The sequence below is a fragment of the Crotalus tigris genome, unplaced genomic scaffold, assembly GCF_016545835.1.
Source record: "Crotalus tigris isolate CLP2741 ecotype Arizona unplaced genomic scaffold, ASM1654583v1 scf7180000018055.714482, whole genome shotgun sequence".
Classification (NCBI taxonomy): domain Eukaryota; kingdom Metazoa; phylum Chordata; class Lepidosauria; order Squamata; family Viperidae; genus Crotalus; species Crotalus tigris.
Window position 1 is genome coordinate 56,479 of NW_024096798.1, and position 15,489 is coordinate 71,967.

The window sequence follows — 15,489 nt, forward strand, 5'->3', positions numbered from 1 at the left end:
CCTGGAATCTCTGAAGAGGAGGAAGTGATGGAGAACCCCAAAGTGCTTATTTGGTTGTGCTGTAGATAGTTCAGTTAGTCTGATGAGATTCTTGTGAACAGGTGAACAGCAATAAATATAATGCTGTGATCAATTATCAGCATCATTCTGATTTCTTGCACCTGACTAGTGCAATAATTTCCCATAAATCAATATTCCCATATAATGTAAATACTTACTTTTTCTATTTGAAACAAATAGAAATCAATAAAATCCTGTGGCTCATGCAGATTCTGATTTTCCTGATGATGTTTAACCTGCTTCCTTGAAAAAGAAATAATTCTCTCACATGCAGATTTGACAGTCTGGTGAGGACCTGGCAGATATTCCATGATATGTGGGAAAACTTCATAGAGCTACAGAAAAAAAAAAAAGAAATCTAGTTGCAACTCAGGCAGCTGTTTCATATAGATAGTGAGCCAACTCCTATGGATTACCACTTCAACCATATTTCCCTGAACCTAACTACATGGAATTTAGCCTTTTGGTAGATCTAGTCAATCCACAAGAGAAATCTATTGTCTTGTTTCTTAACAACAGATTATCGCATTCATCAGTTATGTACAATACATGTGCATGTAGCGTTACCTCCTCTGAGGCCGCAAGAAACCAGGCCCTCCCAGCCCCAGCCCCCTTTGTCAGACCCTGCAATGGGGTTCTCTAGGGGTTGATAAGATGTCTCTTCCAGCCAGAGCTCATGCAGAATTAGTAGGTATCAGGCTCTTATCGTCAAAGAGGGGATTCCAGGAATGGAAATAACCAGTCATCCAACAGCCCAAGGCCGGTATAACAGCAAGAATAAAAGATTCCTCAGCAATCGTTCAGAGTCAAGTGGGATGGAGGAAGACCCCCGGCTCCAGATGGTAGTAGAAACAACAACAGTCAGTGTGTTGTAGCAATAGCTCATCCCCCAGGGCAACTCCCCCCCACAATGTCTTAAAACCTGTACCAGCAGCAATAGTCACAGTCCAAATAGCCTCCAGGCTTCGCAGCAGCAGTAGCCACCACCAGTCTCTCCTCTCCTTCTGTTGCTTCTCCTTCAGTCGGGTTTCAGCATCAAAGGCCTCTCCCCCTCCTTTATCTTTATTGTTAAAATCTGAGGCTAGGAGCCTCTGCCAACTCCTCTCTATGCAATCTCTCTCTTGCCTCCGTTAGAGATATCCTCCTTATGAAGGAAGCAGTAAAACTCCTCTCTCTCTCTCCCTCTAGCCTCTGTGTAAGGACCCACCCCACTTTGCAGCTTAAGAGGACAGAACTCTTGGAATAATTCTTCCAACAGGAATCCTTTATTAAGAGAAAATGGTTGCAGGCATTCTAGATAGGACTTGGGGTCCAAGCTCTCCCATTCAAGGTTTTAAGGGGTTCCCCAGTAGCCCCACCCAATCACCCCCTTACATCCAGCGACAGTCTCAGGCATTACATTCCCACCCCCTTTTTCCTTACTGCCGGCTGGATGGAGACCTCAGAGAAAACTACATGAAAGGTAATAGCCCCCTTTGTTATGATTAGGCCTTTTTGGTGCTATCCACATTCAGTCTCTTTGAAGTTTACTGAAGGAAGTGAGAGCCATAAAGCCCCTTTGTTCACCCCCTTCCCTTCATTGTATGACAGAATCCAGAGAAGGCAGAAATGGGGTTTTCTATAATTGATAACTAGAGATGAAATATAATTGGATTCTGACACTCTGTTTAAAATATCCTCGTTACGAGGAAAACAAATAAAACTTCCAGTCCCTTTACCTTCACCTGACGAACTGCAACAAGCCACCCTGCCCTTTCCTTTTCTTCCCTTTTCTATCTTTTCTTCCGCCCATGCTGGCCGCACCCAAAGCCAGCAGCAGCTGTCCCAATCTCTCCCTTCCCAACCAAACTCCTGCAAACACTCTCAGACAGCTTCGCTACATGTACATACTCATGTATGTTGAAATTACACAACTCAGCATTCGGTTTATAGCCCTGACACATTTGGATGGCATCTCCCTGGAGAAAACATTGCCACATGCACACTAGTTTCTTCTGTCAACAATCCTCATGCTGATACATTCTTTCTCATTATCTCCTTTAGTGCAAAACATCCAACTTTTAGCTTAAAGATTAACTAATTTGACAGTGTGCAACGTTTATATTGCATTGAAATTAAAAAATGAATAAGAAAAAGTTGTGAATGCGAATTTCTGTTAATATGGTAAATTATGAATTGACTAATTAGGCTGGGAAGGGAAAAGTCAGAACAGCAGCAAAAGTATTAATACTCACAGCATGACATACGCTGCCGGCAAATTTTAAAATAATCCTGATTGCTTCTATCAACTCCAGGAACTCCTTGTCATCAGTGGAAAACCTATATCCAAAAGCTGCAGCACAGATAGTGTTGCAGAATGAATTTGTGATGGGTATTGCTGGATCAAACGCCTGTCCTGAAAATGAAAGTATCACTATTAGTTTTCATATTAATCCTGTAAATACCCAAAAAAACCCAGATGCTCTGACTGAGCTTGCTTGAAATAAACAAAAAAACCTGTAGTTATTACTTAATGTCTATTATATAGCCTAACTGTATAGTAGATAATAAATATTATATAGCCTAAGTGTTGAGAATGCAGCTTTAATACATTGCAGCAAAACTTGCAAATTTGGAAAAAACTTTGAATAATATCTCCATCAGAAATTCCTTGGCTGTCAATAAGCTTTTTTCAAGAATATTCAGGATTACCTCTTGTTTTGGTTTATCTTTTATGTGCTTGAAGGAGTGATATATCTTAAAAACAGAATATTTAATTATTATTTTTGGACACACTGCTTCTGAACTGAATGCATCTGATCATGAGAGAATATTTTAAGCATCTATAGAACACAGTGCTAGATGAACAACCATAATTTTTCTGGACATAAGGATACATTTGGAATAAGAAAGTGTGTTCTGGACTACACTTAAATAACCATTACATCACAAAACTGTCAGGTTTAAAATATTGGAATCATCTCTTCTAACATGCTTTCTATATTTGTGTTGTTGTTAACTGCGAAGTCGTGTCCAACCCATCGCGACCCCATGGACAACGTTCCTCCAGGTCTTCCTGTCCTCTACCATCTTCTGGAGTCCATTTAAATTCACACCTACTGCTTCAGTGACTCCATCCAGCCATCTCATTCTCTGTCGTCCCCTTCTTCTATTCTATATTTGTATGCACATATAAATTTAAATATTATGATGGAGAGATTAGCATAACACTTATAAATTGAACTGGATAATTTATGTTTCAGCATGTTGCGTGAAACATCAGGTTCATTTATATATTTGAGTGGTATTTTCTTTTTCTTGACTGTGAGAGGGACCTTGGAGTCCTAGTGGACGATCACTTGACCATGAGCCAGCAGTGTGCAGCAGCCACTAAAAAAGCTAATACAATCCTGGGTTGTATAAACAGAGGCATAGAATCAAGATCACACGAAGTATTATTACCACTTTATAAAGTCCTAGTAAGATCACACCTGGAATACTGCAGCCAAAAGATGTTGAGAGTTTGGAAAAAATTCAGAGAAGAGCAACTAAGATGATCAAAAACCTGGAGACCAAAACATACAAAAATGGCTGCGGAACTTGGATTTTGCCAGTCTAAAGAAAATAAGAAATAGGGGACATATGATAGCACTGTTCCAGTATCTGAGGGGCTGCCACAAGGCAGAGGGGGCCAGGTTATTCACCAAAGCACCAGAGGGCAGGACAAGAAGCAATGGTTGGAAACTGACCAAAGGGAGAAGCAACCTGGAATTAAGGAGAAACTTCCTGACAGTGAGGACAGTTAACCAGTGGAACAGATTGCCACCAGAAATCATGGGCGCTCCATCCCGGGAGATTTTTAAGAAGAGACTAGACAGTCACTTGTCTGAGATGGTATAGGTTCTCCTGCTTGAGCAGGGGGATGGACTGGAAGACCTCCAAGGTTCTATTCTATTCTATTCTATTCTATTCTATTCTATTCTATTCTATTCTATTCTATTCTATCCTATCCTATCCTATCCTAGTCTAGTCTAGTCTTTCCCCTCCTCTCTCTCTTTTTGTTTCTTCTCCATCTGTCCCAAATCCTTTGACAAGCCTTGTTATTTCTTTTGCAACCAATAATTTCATAAATGTTACAAGATTTCACGGCTTTACTAGTTCTCAAAATATTACATTACATCCGCTGATGGAAGCTATTTCTTTCCTCAAAATATCAGTCTATGAAACAGGAAAGTTGGAAGGCTTAGGAACACCATAGAAGGTGCTGAGCATAGTCATAAATGAACAGTGACAGAACATTGGAAGATTTTTGCAGATGAGATTCAAACCACCATCACCTCAAATGATCACTTACCCTTTGTACTTGCAAAGAATTCCACCAGGTGCTGAGCCTCCTCTTGGATTTGAGTTTCCAAACCCCTTTTCCCTAATCCCAGCTTCCTCATGGTAATAACACTAAAGCGTCTTTGTTGCATCCAGACATGACCATGTGAGAAGCCAATACCTGAAGCCACCAAAGAAAAATCAGAAATCATTGCTCATTAAAATTAATAGGAAGGTATTAGGGTTGATACCCTAGAAAATACTTTAAATCAAACCCTGTTTGTTGGCCCTATTGGTTTTGAATGGTACAGTATAACAAGGGAGAACATAGTAATATCCTACATCTTTGACCATGGCTTACCTCTGTTTTTGGTAAGAACTGAAAGAAAAGGTGTGTGTGGACGATCAACAAAGGCTTGCGAATTGTCAATCAATCCTTCTTTCACAGCTTTGTATCCCGTGAGGATTACAGCATGTTGATTCCCTATCCATAGAGAATAAATGTTCCCATATTGTTTTGCCAGCTGCAGTTTGGAAAAAAGATAAAAGTCTTATATTATTCTAACAAAGTTTAAGCTTAATAGTAAACCTTCCACTCTGCTCATCTTCCTTTCCTTCTCTTACATCAAAGCTTGGGAAACTTCAGTCCATGGCCCAGTGTGACTCCCAACATTGGTGCTGGATTTTGAAATAGCTAGCGAGACTACAACTTAACAGTTTAGAAATACACTATGCTTCTGAATACTGAATGATTGAATTTCAATTTTTATAGAAGAGGATAGAAAAAAATCAAAATAAGTATCTCCTGAGCGCAGGTGGTTTCTGTTGTGATGATAAACTTAGGGTTAAGACAGAAAGTTTAATTTAGGAGGGAAGCATTCCGATTGGTTGGAGGAGGACTTGGATACAGTGGACTATATGATGCCCAGACCATTGCCTGAAGCACAGAGGGTTCTAAACTATTCATGACTGCAGCTGTCATAAAATGTGCCAAACTCAATAAAATCAATGAGTTGGAAGAGATTTGGAGACCTCCCAGTCCAACTCTAATGCTGATTTTGTGGAAAGCATTTGAAGCTCGGAAGAAACACAACCTTAATAATAATAATAGTAGTAGTAAAGTTGGAAGGGACCTTGGAGGTCATCGAGTCCAACCCCCTGTTCAAGCAGGAAACCCTACACCATTTCGAACAAATGGCTGTCCAGTCTCTTTTTAAAAACTTCCAGTGTTGGAGCATTTACTGCTTCTGGAGGCAAGGAGTTCCACTGATTAATTGTTCTCACTGTCAGGAAGTTTCTCCTTAGTTCTAGGTTGCTTTTCTCCTTGATTAGGTTCCACCTGTTGCTTCTTGTCCTGCCTTCAGGTGCTTTGGAAAATAGCTTGAATTCCCTCTTCTTTATGGCAGCCCCTCAGCTACCTTGGCATGAGCTACTTCACTAGACATAGCAGGTATGAAGAACATCAAGGACAAGGTCTTGCAAAGCCATAGCAATAAAAGCAATGTCCCTCTAGTACAGGGGTGTCAAACTCACAATGTCACATAATGTCTTGTGACTTATCACAACTTTTTTTCCATTGCTAGCAATGGGGTGGGCGCGGTTTCGGCATGACGCATCCGGCCGGTGTGCTGGCTGTTTGACACCCCTGTATGGTTTTGATATTTCAGTTACTTTGTTATCACCATGCTGGTGTGAATCTTTCATGCAAAATTGTTGCAAACTGCACAAGGGTTATTGTATGATATTAAGGACTTCTGGATAGAACCTGCAAAAATGTCCCATTCTTTGAGACAACATGAAACCACAAACAGTTCTTTTTTGAAGAAAGAACTCTCTTGCCTGAAGATGTCCTGGTATACATTTGGAAAATCAACAGTGAGTGGCAAAAATAAATTTTCAGCTTGACTATGAAAAGATAATCACAAACAGCATAAATATATTTATATAGACCCTTCTCTTCATACCAACACTCCTGGAGAACATTTGGGGAAAATAGAAATTTTTTTCTCCGCAATGTCTCTCAGACTTTTTAGCTCTCTACTTAAATACGTTTGCTGCGTTCTTCTCAGTTATTGTCCCACCAATATTAGAAAAAGTGATTCAGGCAAAACTCTAGTCAATAAGGTAATATGTGGCTCAAGGCTCTGTTAATAGGTCTGTGTATGTGTGTTTTTTAATTTTACTGTAGTTGTTCTCAGTTGCCTCAAGTGCCTGAGTGACACTTTTTGGCTGAAAAGTTCTGTGCATGTATCAATAAAATAAAAAAAGAACTGACAAGGATATGAAGATAATGCTTCTGGACTGCACAGAGCCTATTTATTCCAAGACTTAGATCTAGGATTTCAGCTGAGATGGGTATAAAGAGACACCAGAAGCTGAAGCTGCTTCCATTTATCTCCTAGAAGCAACCCTTGGTAGCCCATCTTACCTCCTAAAAAAAGTTGGTGTACCATTGAGATCCCCTCATTTCTTATTTATTTATTTAATCGCATTTGTATAGTTGCTCATCTCACACAATGACTCTGGGCAGTGTGTTAGAGTGTGCACAGTCTTATTGCGTGAGATAACCCTGGAGTAAATACAGTAAACAGTGGTCTATATTAAATGGTGGTTTATCTTACACTATCTACAATATCATATACCAGGAACAATATACATGTATGTGCTAATACATCAGGATCCAACAAACCACAATTACAGCAGGAAATGGAAGAAAAAAGAACACATCAGCAGAGCTTTCCCTTTATACAAATGCTCTTAAAGAAACACAGACCCTGCTGAGTCATTCCCATCATTACATTTTACATTGTTCTGGAACGTGGTGAACCTGACTAGAGCATGTATCTGTATGTTAGATATCTGGCATTTATTGGGTTAAGTGCTGTCTCCCTAAGAGATGGCTTATGGGTAATGTAGTTTTAGCTAGTCAGCTATAGATGTTAGTGGGAAGAGTTTCTAAAGGGCATCACAGGACTTCCTGGACACAAGCCAGAGGGGAATGTTCTTTGTCTGAAATAAGCATGAGCCATCGGAGGTCAGATGGCTCTGCTCCGTCCACTCCGTGTGAGAACTTGGTGTGGAGAAGCTAATAAATTTACCAAATGGAGATCCACAGATTGATTTGTCCAGACAGAATCTACCAATAGCAAGTATTATTTCTGATTGAATAAATATATATCTGTTCTGAAATCATCTTCATTTGAGTTAATCTGTCTGTGATTAAATTAGATTAGGGCATTCTGAATCATGATCAGAACATACATCTTACATTAGATAAGCTGGTTAGCTGTTAAATCATTACCTTGACACAGCGTACATAATAATAATAATCAATACATATATAAACTTTAAAACAATTCATTTAAATTTAAAAAATAAAAATAAGAGCAAGGTTTTTTTTATTTACCCTTAATCATGAAGTCTTTAATATTAACCAGAAGTTTAGAAATGTACCATTCATGGTGCTGGATAATAAGATTGCCCTTGTATACAAAAATGTACCTATTTTCTGAGATCTTTTTTGTAAAAAGTTCAGACCCACTCTCTCCTCCTCCCTCCCTCTTTCCCTCTTTCTCATATACACCTACCAATGCCCATAACACGTCTTTAAGCAAATAACCATGCTCAGACAACACCAAAGACTGCACAGTTTCACTCTGGGCTACCCATAGTCTTTTCTATTTGAATCTTTGCAGTCTCTACAAGATTAGAAACAGCACAGAATGTAGTTAAAAAGATGCCAAGAAATAGCTCATCAAAGGCAAAAAAACATAGGAATTACTTCTTTGCAACATGTTGCATCAGGGGTCCCCAGCCTCTGGTTGCAGACCAGTACCAATCTGCAGCCCTTTGGGAGCCACCTGAGAAACTCCATCTGTGCAAGCAGCAGGTGCACAGGTGAAACCATCACCTCCCTGCAACTGCCACCACTGCTGCCAGTCCATGGAACTGGGAAGGTTGGGGACCACGGTGCTGCATAATCCTGTCTTTCCTATCATAATTCTCTTATGTATCAAGAAAAACATATAAATCAACTGGGTTGGTTTGGTTTGAAGCTGTAGTTCACTGCAAAAATTTCTCTGATTATTTGTAACCTGAGCTGAAGATTGCAATGTCATATTTAATAATTATTTAACAAAGCCATTTAAAATGATGTTTCTAGAATAGACAATTGCAATGCAACTTTAACATAGTTTCTGAGTATGATAATGATGACCTGAGTCACTTATACGACATGATTAACTAGCTCCAGTAAAGGCATAGAACAGGCATGTCAAACGGGCTGGATGCATCACACTGAAACTGGGGTGTCGCACGATGTCACGAGTTTGACATGCCTGGCATAGAAGATTCATTTGTACAACCTCTGAGATTGTTATCTTTGGGTAATGTTTTTGTAGTGACTTATGTTGTGCAAATTCAATCCGGGTGGTTGTTTTTATCATTCAATGTGGAAGTCTCTGTTATACTCTTGGTATTCCTGGGATGCCTCCAAGCCAAGTATTAAGTAAGGTTAATATAGTTTACTGAGTCAGATGAGAACATACATTCTGCTACTTATTGAGCTGAGGTAGCACTCATGACCCAAAGAAAAATAAGTCCCACTGAGTTTCTTAAGGATGGTTTCCACATAATAGTGGCAGCCTAAGTGAGAATTTGAATTCATACATTACATTAAATCATAATGCAATGCATTGCACTTGGGATAGCCCATTAAGCAAAGACTGCTGTTTCTATAGTTATTCAGTAAAACACTAAAACAAATAAGGGCTTAATGCAATATATGAGCCTAGTTAGTTTAGGATCTCTGAAGTTTATACTGTGAAAGTAAGCAAAGCTATGCTTACCATAGATATACCATCGTTTCCCACTGCTTCCTTCTAGATGGGTTGGGACTACCATTTTCAGAATTCCTGAATAACACGGATGAAGAATTTTTTCGACTATATTTCTGAATTCTTGGGAAACTACCAGATTAGATAGCTTGCCAGTAAGACGTGGAAAAAAGAAAAAGTTAAACAAACAGTTCCCCATTAGCCATGCTCAGCTCCAAATATCATGTCCAATTGTGGACCTAATACTTTGAGAAGGATTCATGCAAGAGGTTCAGAGAAGGACAGTGGGGATGGTAATAAGGCCATGAATTAAGGGCAAATCCACATTGCCTTGTTATATTAGGTAAAAAAAGCCCACTACCCATTTACTAAACACAGTTCTGCCTGTATCTTTTTGTTTCTCAGTGTCCTCTCTCAGCTGAGATAGCCTAAGACAACTTAAGGTGTCACATTCTTATGTTTTCCCTAATGTGCCAACTCAGGATACTCTGTGCAAGCAATGGGGGTATTGATGTGCATCAAGGTGGTGGCCTAACATGATGTACTCCACGGTAGCAATATTGTAGCTCCCAGTACAGTCCCAGTACAGAAATGAAGAGCCTCCAAACACTGGTACAAAACTTACACAGCATAACTGGATTGCGCCAGGTTAGAAATATGTAACTGAGTATCTGCTAAAGAGATAGATTTTGTGTTCAGAGGGAAACCATTGAATCCTTCAGGATTCTGCAAATGAGGAGTCACCAAGCCAATTTCTCTTCCCCCATTGTCACCAACTAGTACTAATTACTCAGGTAGGAGTAAAATGATTGGAACATTATGCGCCTAATAAAATAAGGGTGGTGCACTTCCTATAACCAGATCACAATGCAGATCATTGACCAGAGGAACCAATGCACTCTTTTGACTTCATCAGAGTCCAGATGGCAAAAGAATTCTCACATGCTTCAGTTCCAAACATTGCTTCAGGCACTATATCACGTTGTGTGTACGAGGAGTCATTATTATATTAATATTTGCTGGGTTCATTCTTATCCTAGCCCTGGGTAATCCTTGACTAATAGACTATTAGAGAGCTCATAATTTAAAATTGTTCCAGAGAAGACAAAAGTTGTTGGTAAGTTGTTTATTACTCCAAAAGTGGGAGAAAGTACAACAGAAAGATGACAACAGTTCTAGTTTTAGTATTAGAAAATATAAATAGATGCATCACATTCAACTACCCCAATCTGTAATAAGAGATAATGGACCTTTGCTTGTATTCTAAGGACATTTGTGTTTAGGATCCACATTATTAGTTTTTCGTGTTATTTTGTGTATATATATGTGTGATAACATACAATTACCAACGGCTCTAGGTTAACTTATCACATATACATCCAGATAGATTTATTGTTCTTTCTAACATGGGGGAGATAACAAGTTTTTGTACCCTATACCCTAAGAAAAAAGGGTGAGCTGACAAGGAGGAGAAATCTGGTAATGTAAATAAAAGTTACATGGAAAGAAGGAGAAGCAATGTCAGTGCTTTAGATGGCAGACAGTATGGCTTTTAGACAAAATTGGCTGTTGACTGTGAATATTTCTAGGATGGGCTAAGACAAAACTTTTGAGTTGATTGTGAAGAGAGAGTCCAAAGACCACATGGGACAAATGTATCCTGTCCTATTTCTGGGAAGCCAAGAAACAGAGGGACATCATATCCAGCCAACCAGAGAAAACAACTTGCAGCCCAAAGGGGGAAAGGGTCAGCCAATGCAATTTTGCTCTTTATTTATTTCTAAGTACAAACTAGGAATAAAGAATAGAAGTACAAATTGGTTCAGATTTAGTCAATGTTCTAGATTGCATACATGAAAAGATAGACTTTACCAGAAAAAGGAATCCTTGCCTTGATTGTTGAAAAGAAATATTGCTTTACAATTTCTGACAACTAGATCAGTGGTGGGATTCAGCCAGTTCGCACTGGTAGCTCATTTTTTGTTGCCCAGGCCCAGAATGGACTTCCGGAAACGGCATCCACACAGAGAACTGGTTGTTAACATATTTGAATCCCACAACTGAACTATATTACTTGTTGGTTCAATGTTATTTTATGTTTTTAATTGGTGCTTTGCAGCTATTTATCAGTAAGAAAGAAGGGAGAAAAGAGAGAAAAGAATGTGGCATGTTTAGTTAAGATAACTCGATGAAAGCTCTGCTTGGATTGAAAACCTGTTTTGTTTTGCTGGGTTAAGAAATAGCAAAACAACAACAAAAAACAATCACAAGAAGTGAGGTTGCTGCATTTTGAATAAAATCCTGTAAACTGGAAAGCTCTCATGAGAGTGTGCGTGTGTCTGTATGTACTCTTCACCTGAGGGGGTTATTCTGTGTGCCACAATCCATGAAGTGGGAACTGGAAGCAGCTCCATCATCCCTGCCAATCTGGAAGCCATTGGAAATAGTTTCCCCCCCCCTCACTGGGGGCTCAGCACTCAATTGGGGGGACATGGTTTGGCTATTTATCAGTTTGCTTAATTATTTTTTTTACTTTTATTTTTTTACTATTTTAAGACAGTTGCTTTGGATGGATATTGAGAAATTGAGAAATTATTTGGCTGGTTCTCTTTGTTGTATTTATTTGTTAATCACCTAGGATGGTAAATTGGTTAAGCAAGGTGATTTAATATGTAGCTCATGAAGTTCAGATTCCACTTTTGCCCATTCTCTATAATGGTTGGGATCTGTGCACTAAAATATCAAGTTGTCAGATTTTTTAAAACAGATATTACTGCTAATTACCCAGTTTTACTTTATAACAGATCCTGCTGCTGCTGCATAACGCTTTGGTCTCTGTTAACAGTCAAAATCCATAAATGTCTCCCACAACCATTGTAGCATAATTTGTCATAGATTATAACTTGCTTCACTAGATGCATGGAATAGTTTTCTGAGATAGTGTACCAATTGTTGAGGAAATAGAAGAATTGTAAACAAGGATACCAGCAGTATGTGGAATACATGTGATATAAGAATGGTTATTATCTTAATAATAGTGGCAATGCACAAAATGTAATGAACTGATTAATATATATGTGTAGTCTCTGTTGCTGTTGTTGTTGTTGTTGCTGCTGAAATCACAGGTGATAAAACCTAATGATCTTTTAAGCCTCTCTTTAAAATCCTGCTTTTAAAAACTGCCCTAAAATCTGATTGGCCCAGAAGCCAGGCCACTGATGATTTTACAAAGATATCAATCCCTTTAATAAGCTCCTAAGAAAACATAATATCAGGCACCACGCACAAAATGGCATTTCTATTGCTATTACCAGATCCCTTAAAACTTGGAATATAGGAGAGCCTCTTGCATTATCTGTGGCGAAAACAAATCAAATCACATCATTTATTCTCAGGAAGAGATGCTTTCAGTTCTACTGCAGTAGCATATCAATCAAAACCCATGTATTGGGTCCAATAGAATGATAGTATAAAAGAGCAGTGTAGTCAGATATACTTCTGAGCCAATGCATTCGTTTGATTAATTTACACCCCACTTTTATTGTGTACGTCTCAAACCAATGTTTTTATCACAATAAACACGTAAGCTAAGTTTAGCTGAGACAGAAAGTGATTGGTGAAAAGTCATCATTTGTTCTGCTTACTGAATTACCTCATTTTCTTAGAGTTGGATTTATGAAAACATACTAAATCAAAACAATAACAGCAACAAACTAAAGAAAGTTGTGTGAATACACTTCTTAGGATTTTAACTGTTGTAGTTAACCATATGGTGTAAATAAAGTCCTTCACTACAAAGGGGTATTATAGTGAACATCACCAGTAAATATATTTTATTTTCTCTTACTGTAAATAATTCATTTTTATCTCTTATAAAGAAGCTTCAGTTCATAAAAGCAGATCATCACCTTCATCATCATCATCATCATCATCATCTATTTTTTGTTAAAAATACTATATTTCAATTTCTTTATTCAAATCATGAATTTTAAATTAATAGAATACCTGCTATTGACACCATGGCTGGGTTTACAAAAGTTTTTAAGACAAAGATAAAATGGGGCTGGCAGCTTATAACTTAGCAATGCTGTTGTTACTGGAATGGCAAATGAATCCAGAACAAAGCTGTATTCAGACACGAGTATTTGAACATGAAGGATGATTTTCATAGAGAACTCTCTACAATCCAACACCATTAGGGTTGTAATTAAATATACTGTATATAAATTAAAACAATCTCAATCAATATGATATAACCTAGACCAGGGGTCTTCAAACTTGACCCTTTTATGCCTTGTAGACTTCAACTCCCAGAATTCCTCAGCCAGCAGTACTGGCTCAGGAATTCTGGGAGTTGAAGTCCACAAGTCATAATAGGGCCAAGTTTGAAGACCCCTGACCTAGATAATTATGTTGAACCAGATGAAGATATTTTCCTTTTAAATCTTAATTATCTCTAAAGGAAGTGAGAAGCACCCTGTGCTAGACACCCTAATTCCGATAGTCATAACACATAGCCATATTCCATTATTTTTCCATTGTTGTAATTTAACTTTCTTTCAAGTTTTTCTTCCATTTTGTATCCAGTTTTTGATTTGCATCCAGCTTTTGTTTTTGTCCTATTCTGCTATCTAACTCTTATCTAAGTAAATTTCTATAGGTACCATAATATGTGGTGCTGTTTTTTTTTTTAAAAGTTCTGGTTTTTTTCTTATGTAGTTACAGCACAATGGAAATTTTTAATAGTAAACAATTGACTTAAGATTGAAACCATTACAATAAAACCTGTGGTGTGAGTTGCAGTCGTGTGTGTGTGTGTGTGTGTATGTATGTGTGTGTATGTATCTATCTTTCAATTATGTCAGATTTTTGGAACTGGCCTGGACAAATCCTTGCAGTTTTTTTGGCAAGATCTTTCAGAAGTAGTTTGCCATTCCCTCCTTCCTAGGGCTGAGAGTAAATGATTGACCTAAGGTCATCGAAGTGGTTTTATGCCTAAGGTAGGACTAGAACTGACTTCCAGTCAATGTCCCCAGTTTCTAGCTTGATGCCTTAAAAACTTCACTAAATTGGCATTATTGTATTTATATTATATTATATTATATTATATTATATTATATTATATTATATTATATTATATTATATTATTAATTATATTAATATTATATTAACATATCACACTACACCACACTACACTACCATACAGATAGTCCTTGACTTACAACAGTTCATCTAGTGACAATTTGAAGTTACAACATCACTGAAAAATATAACTTATGACCGTTTTTCACTCTTACAACCATTGCAGCAGCCCCGTGGTCATGTGATCAAAATTCAGATTCTTGGCAACTGACTCATATTTATGATGGTTGCAGTGTACCAGAGTCAAGTGATCACCTTTTGCGAACTTCTGACAAGTAAAGTCAGTGGGGAAGCCAGATTTACTTAACAACTGTGTTACTAATTTAACAAATGCAGTGATTCACTTAACAATTGTGACAAGAAAGGTCATAAAACTCACGTAACAAATGTCTCACTTAGCAATGGAAATTTTGGGATCAATTGTGATCATAGGTTTAGGACCTATTCCTATTCCAATTCCAATTCCTATTCTATTCTATTCTATTCTATTCTATTCTATTCTATTCTATTCTATTCTATTCTATTCTATTAACATTACATTATATTACTCAGATTTCATCATTATCTTGTTATAAAGATTTATAACAGCAACATAGAAAGGGGGAAAAAAGAAAAACTTAGCCATTTTCATGAGAAGTCTGCCCATTCAATTATTTATTTGAAGGAAGGATAACATAGCACATTATGCAGACTCAGCCATGTGAAGTTGGAAAGTGAGGGCATCACGTCTCATTCCCTACTTAGTCCAAGAAGAATTTCAATATCCCCAATAGCTGTCCATCTGCTGCTCCAAGAATATCCATTAGAAAGGTCACCATCTCCCTGGGTTCCATTCTCAAACTCCTCTTATTGCTAGGACTAAGACTCTCTTTCTGAATAGTTTTATTTTTTCAGATATCAGGGAAAGCCCAGCCTATGAAATCCACTCTTTCATAAACTGTGTCAGATCAGCTGCTGAATCCAGTCCTCTGCAGAGTGTAGAATCCAGATATACCAGACAGACAGCTCTCTATAATTTTGCTAGGAACATGCCCAGTGAAGACTAGTCCATCTCTTATCTAATTATGCCATCGTGCATTCTCTTCATCTTGCTGTTTTCTAACTTTCAATCTGTCATTTTAGACAGGCTTTTTGAAATGGATAAATATTG

General features: G+C 38.0%; 1 protein-coding gene across 6 annotated transcripts in view; it reads right to left on the reverse strand.

The window, feature by feature from the left end:
* The window catches only part of LOC120309694 (cytochrome P450 2J2-like), a 42,337-nt gene that overhangs the window by 11,708 nt on the left and 15,140 nt on the right, over positions 1 to 15,489 (reverse strand). For all 6 annotated transcript variants that reach the window (XM_039347196.1, XM_039347197.1, XM_039347195.1 and 3 more), the window contains 4 exons: positions 4,724 to 4,886; positions 4,394 to 4,543; positions 2,295 to 2,455; positions 219 to 395 (listed from right to left, as the gene is read on the reverse strand). In XM_039347196.1, the coding sequence (XP_039203130.1) occupies positions 219 to 395; positions 2,295 to 2,455; positions 4,394 to 4,514 (459 nt within the window). In that variant the 5' untranslated portion in view covers positions 4,515 to 4,543; positions 4,724 to 4,886. The remainder of the gene's footprint in view (positions 1 to 218; positions 396 to 2,294; positions 2,456 to 4,393; positions 4,544 to 4,723; positions 4,887 to 15,489) is intronic.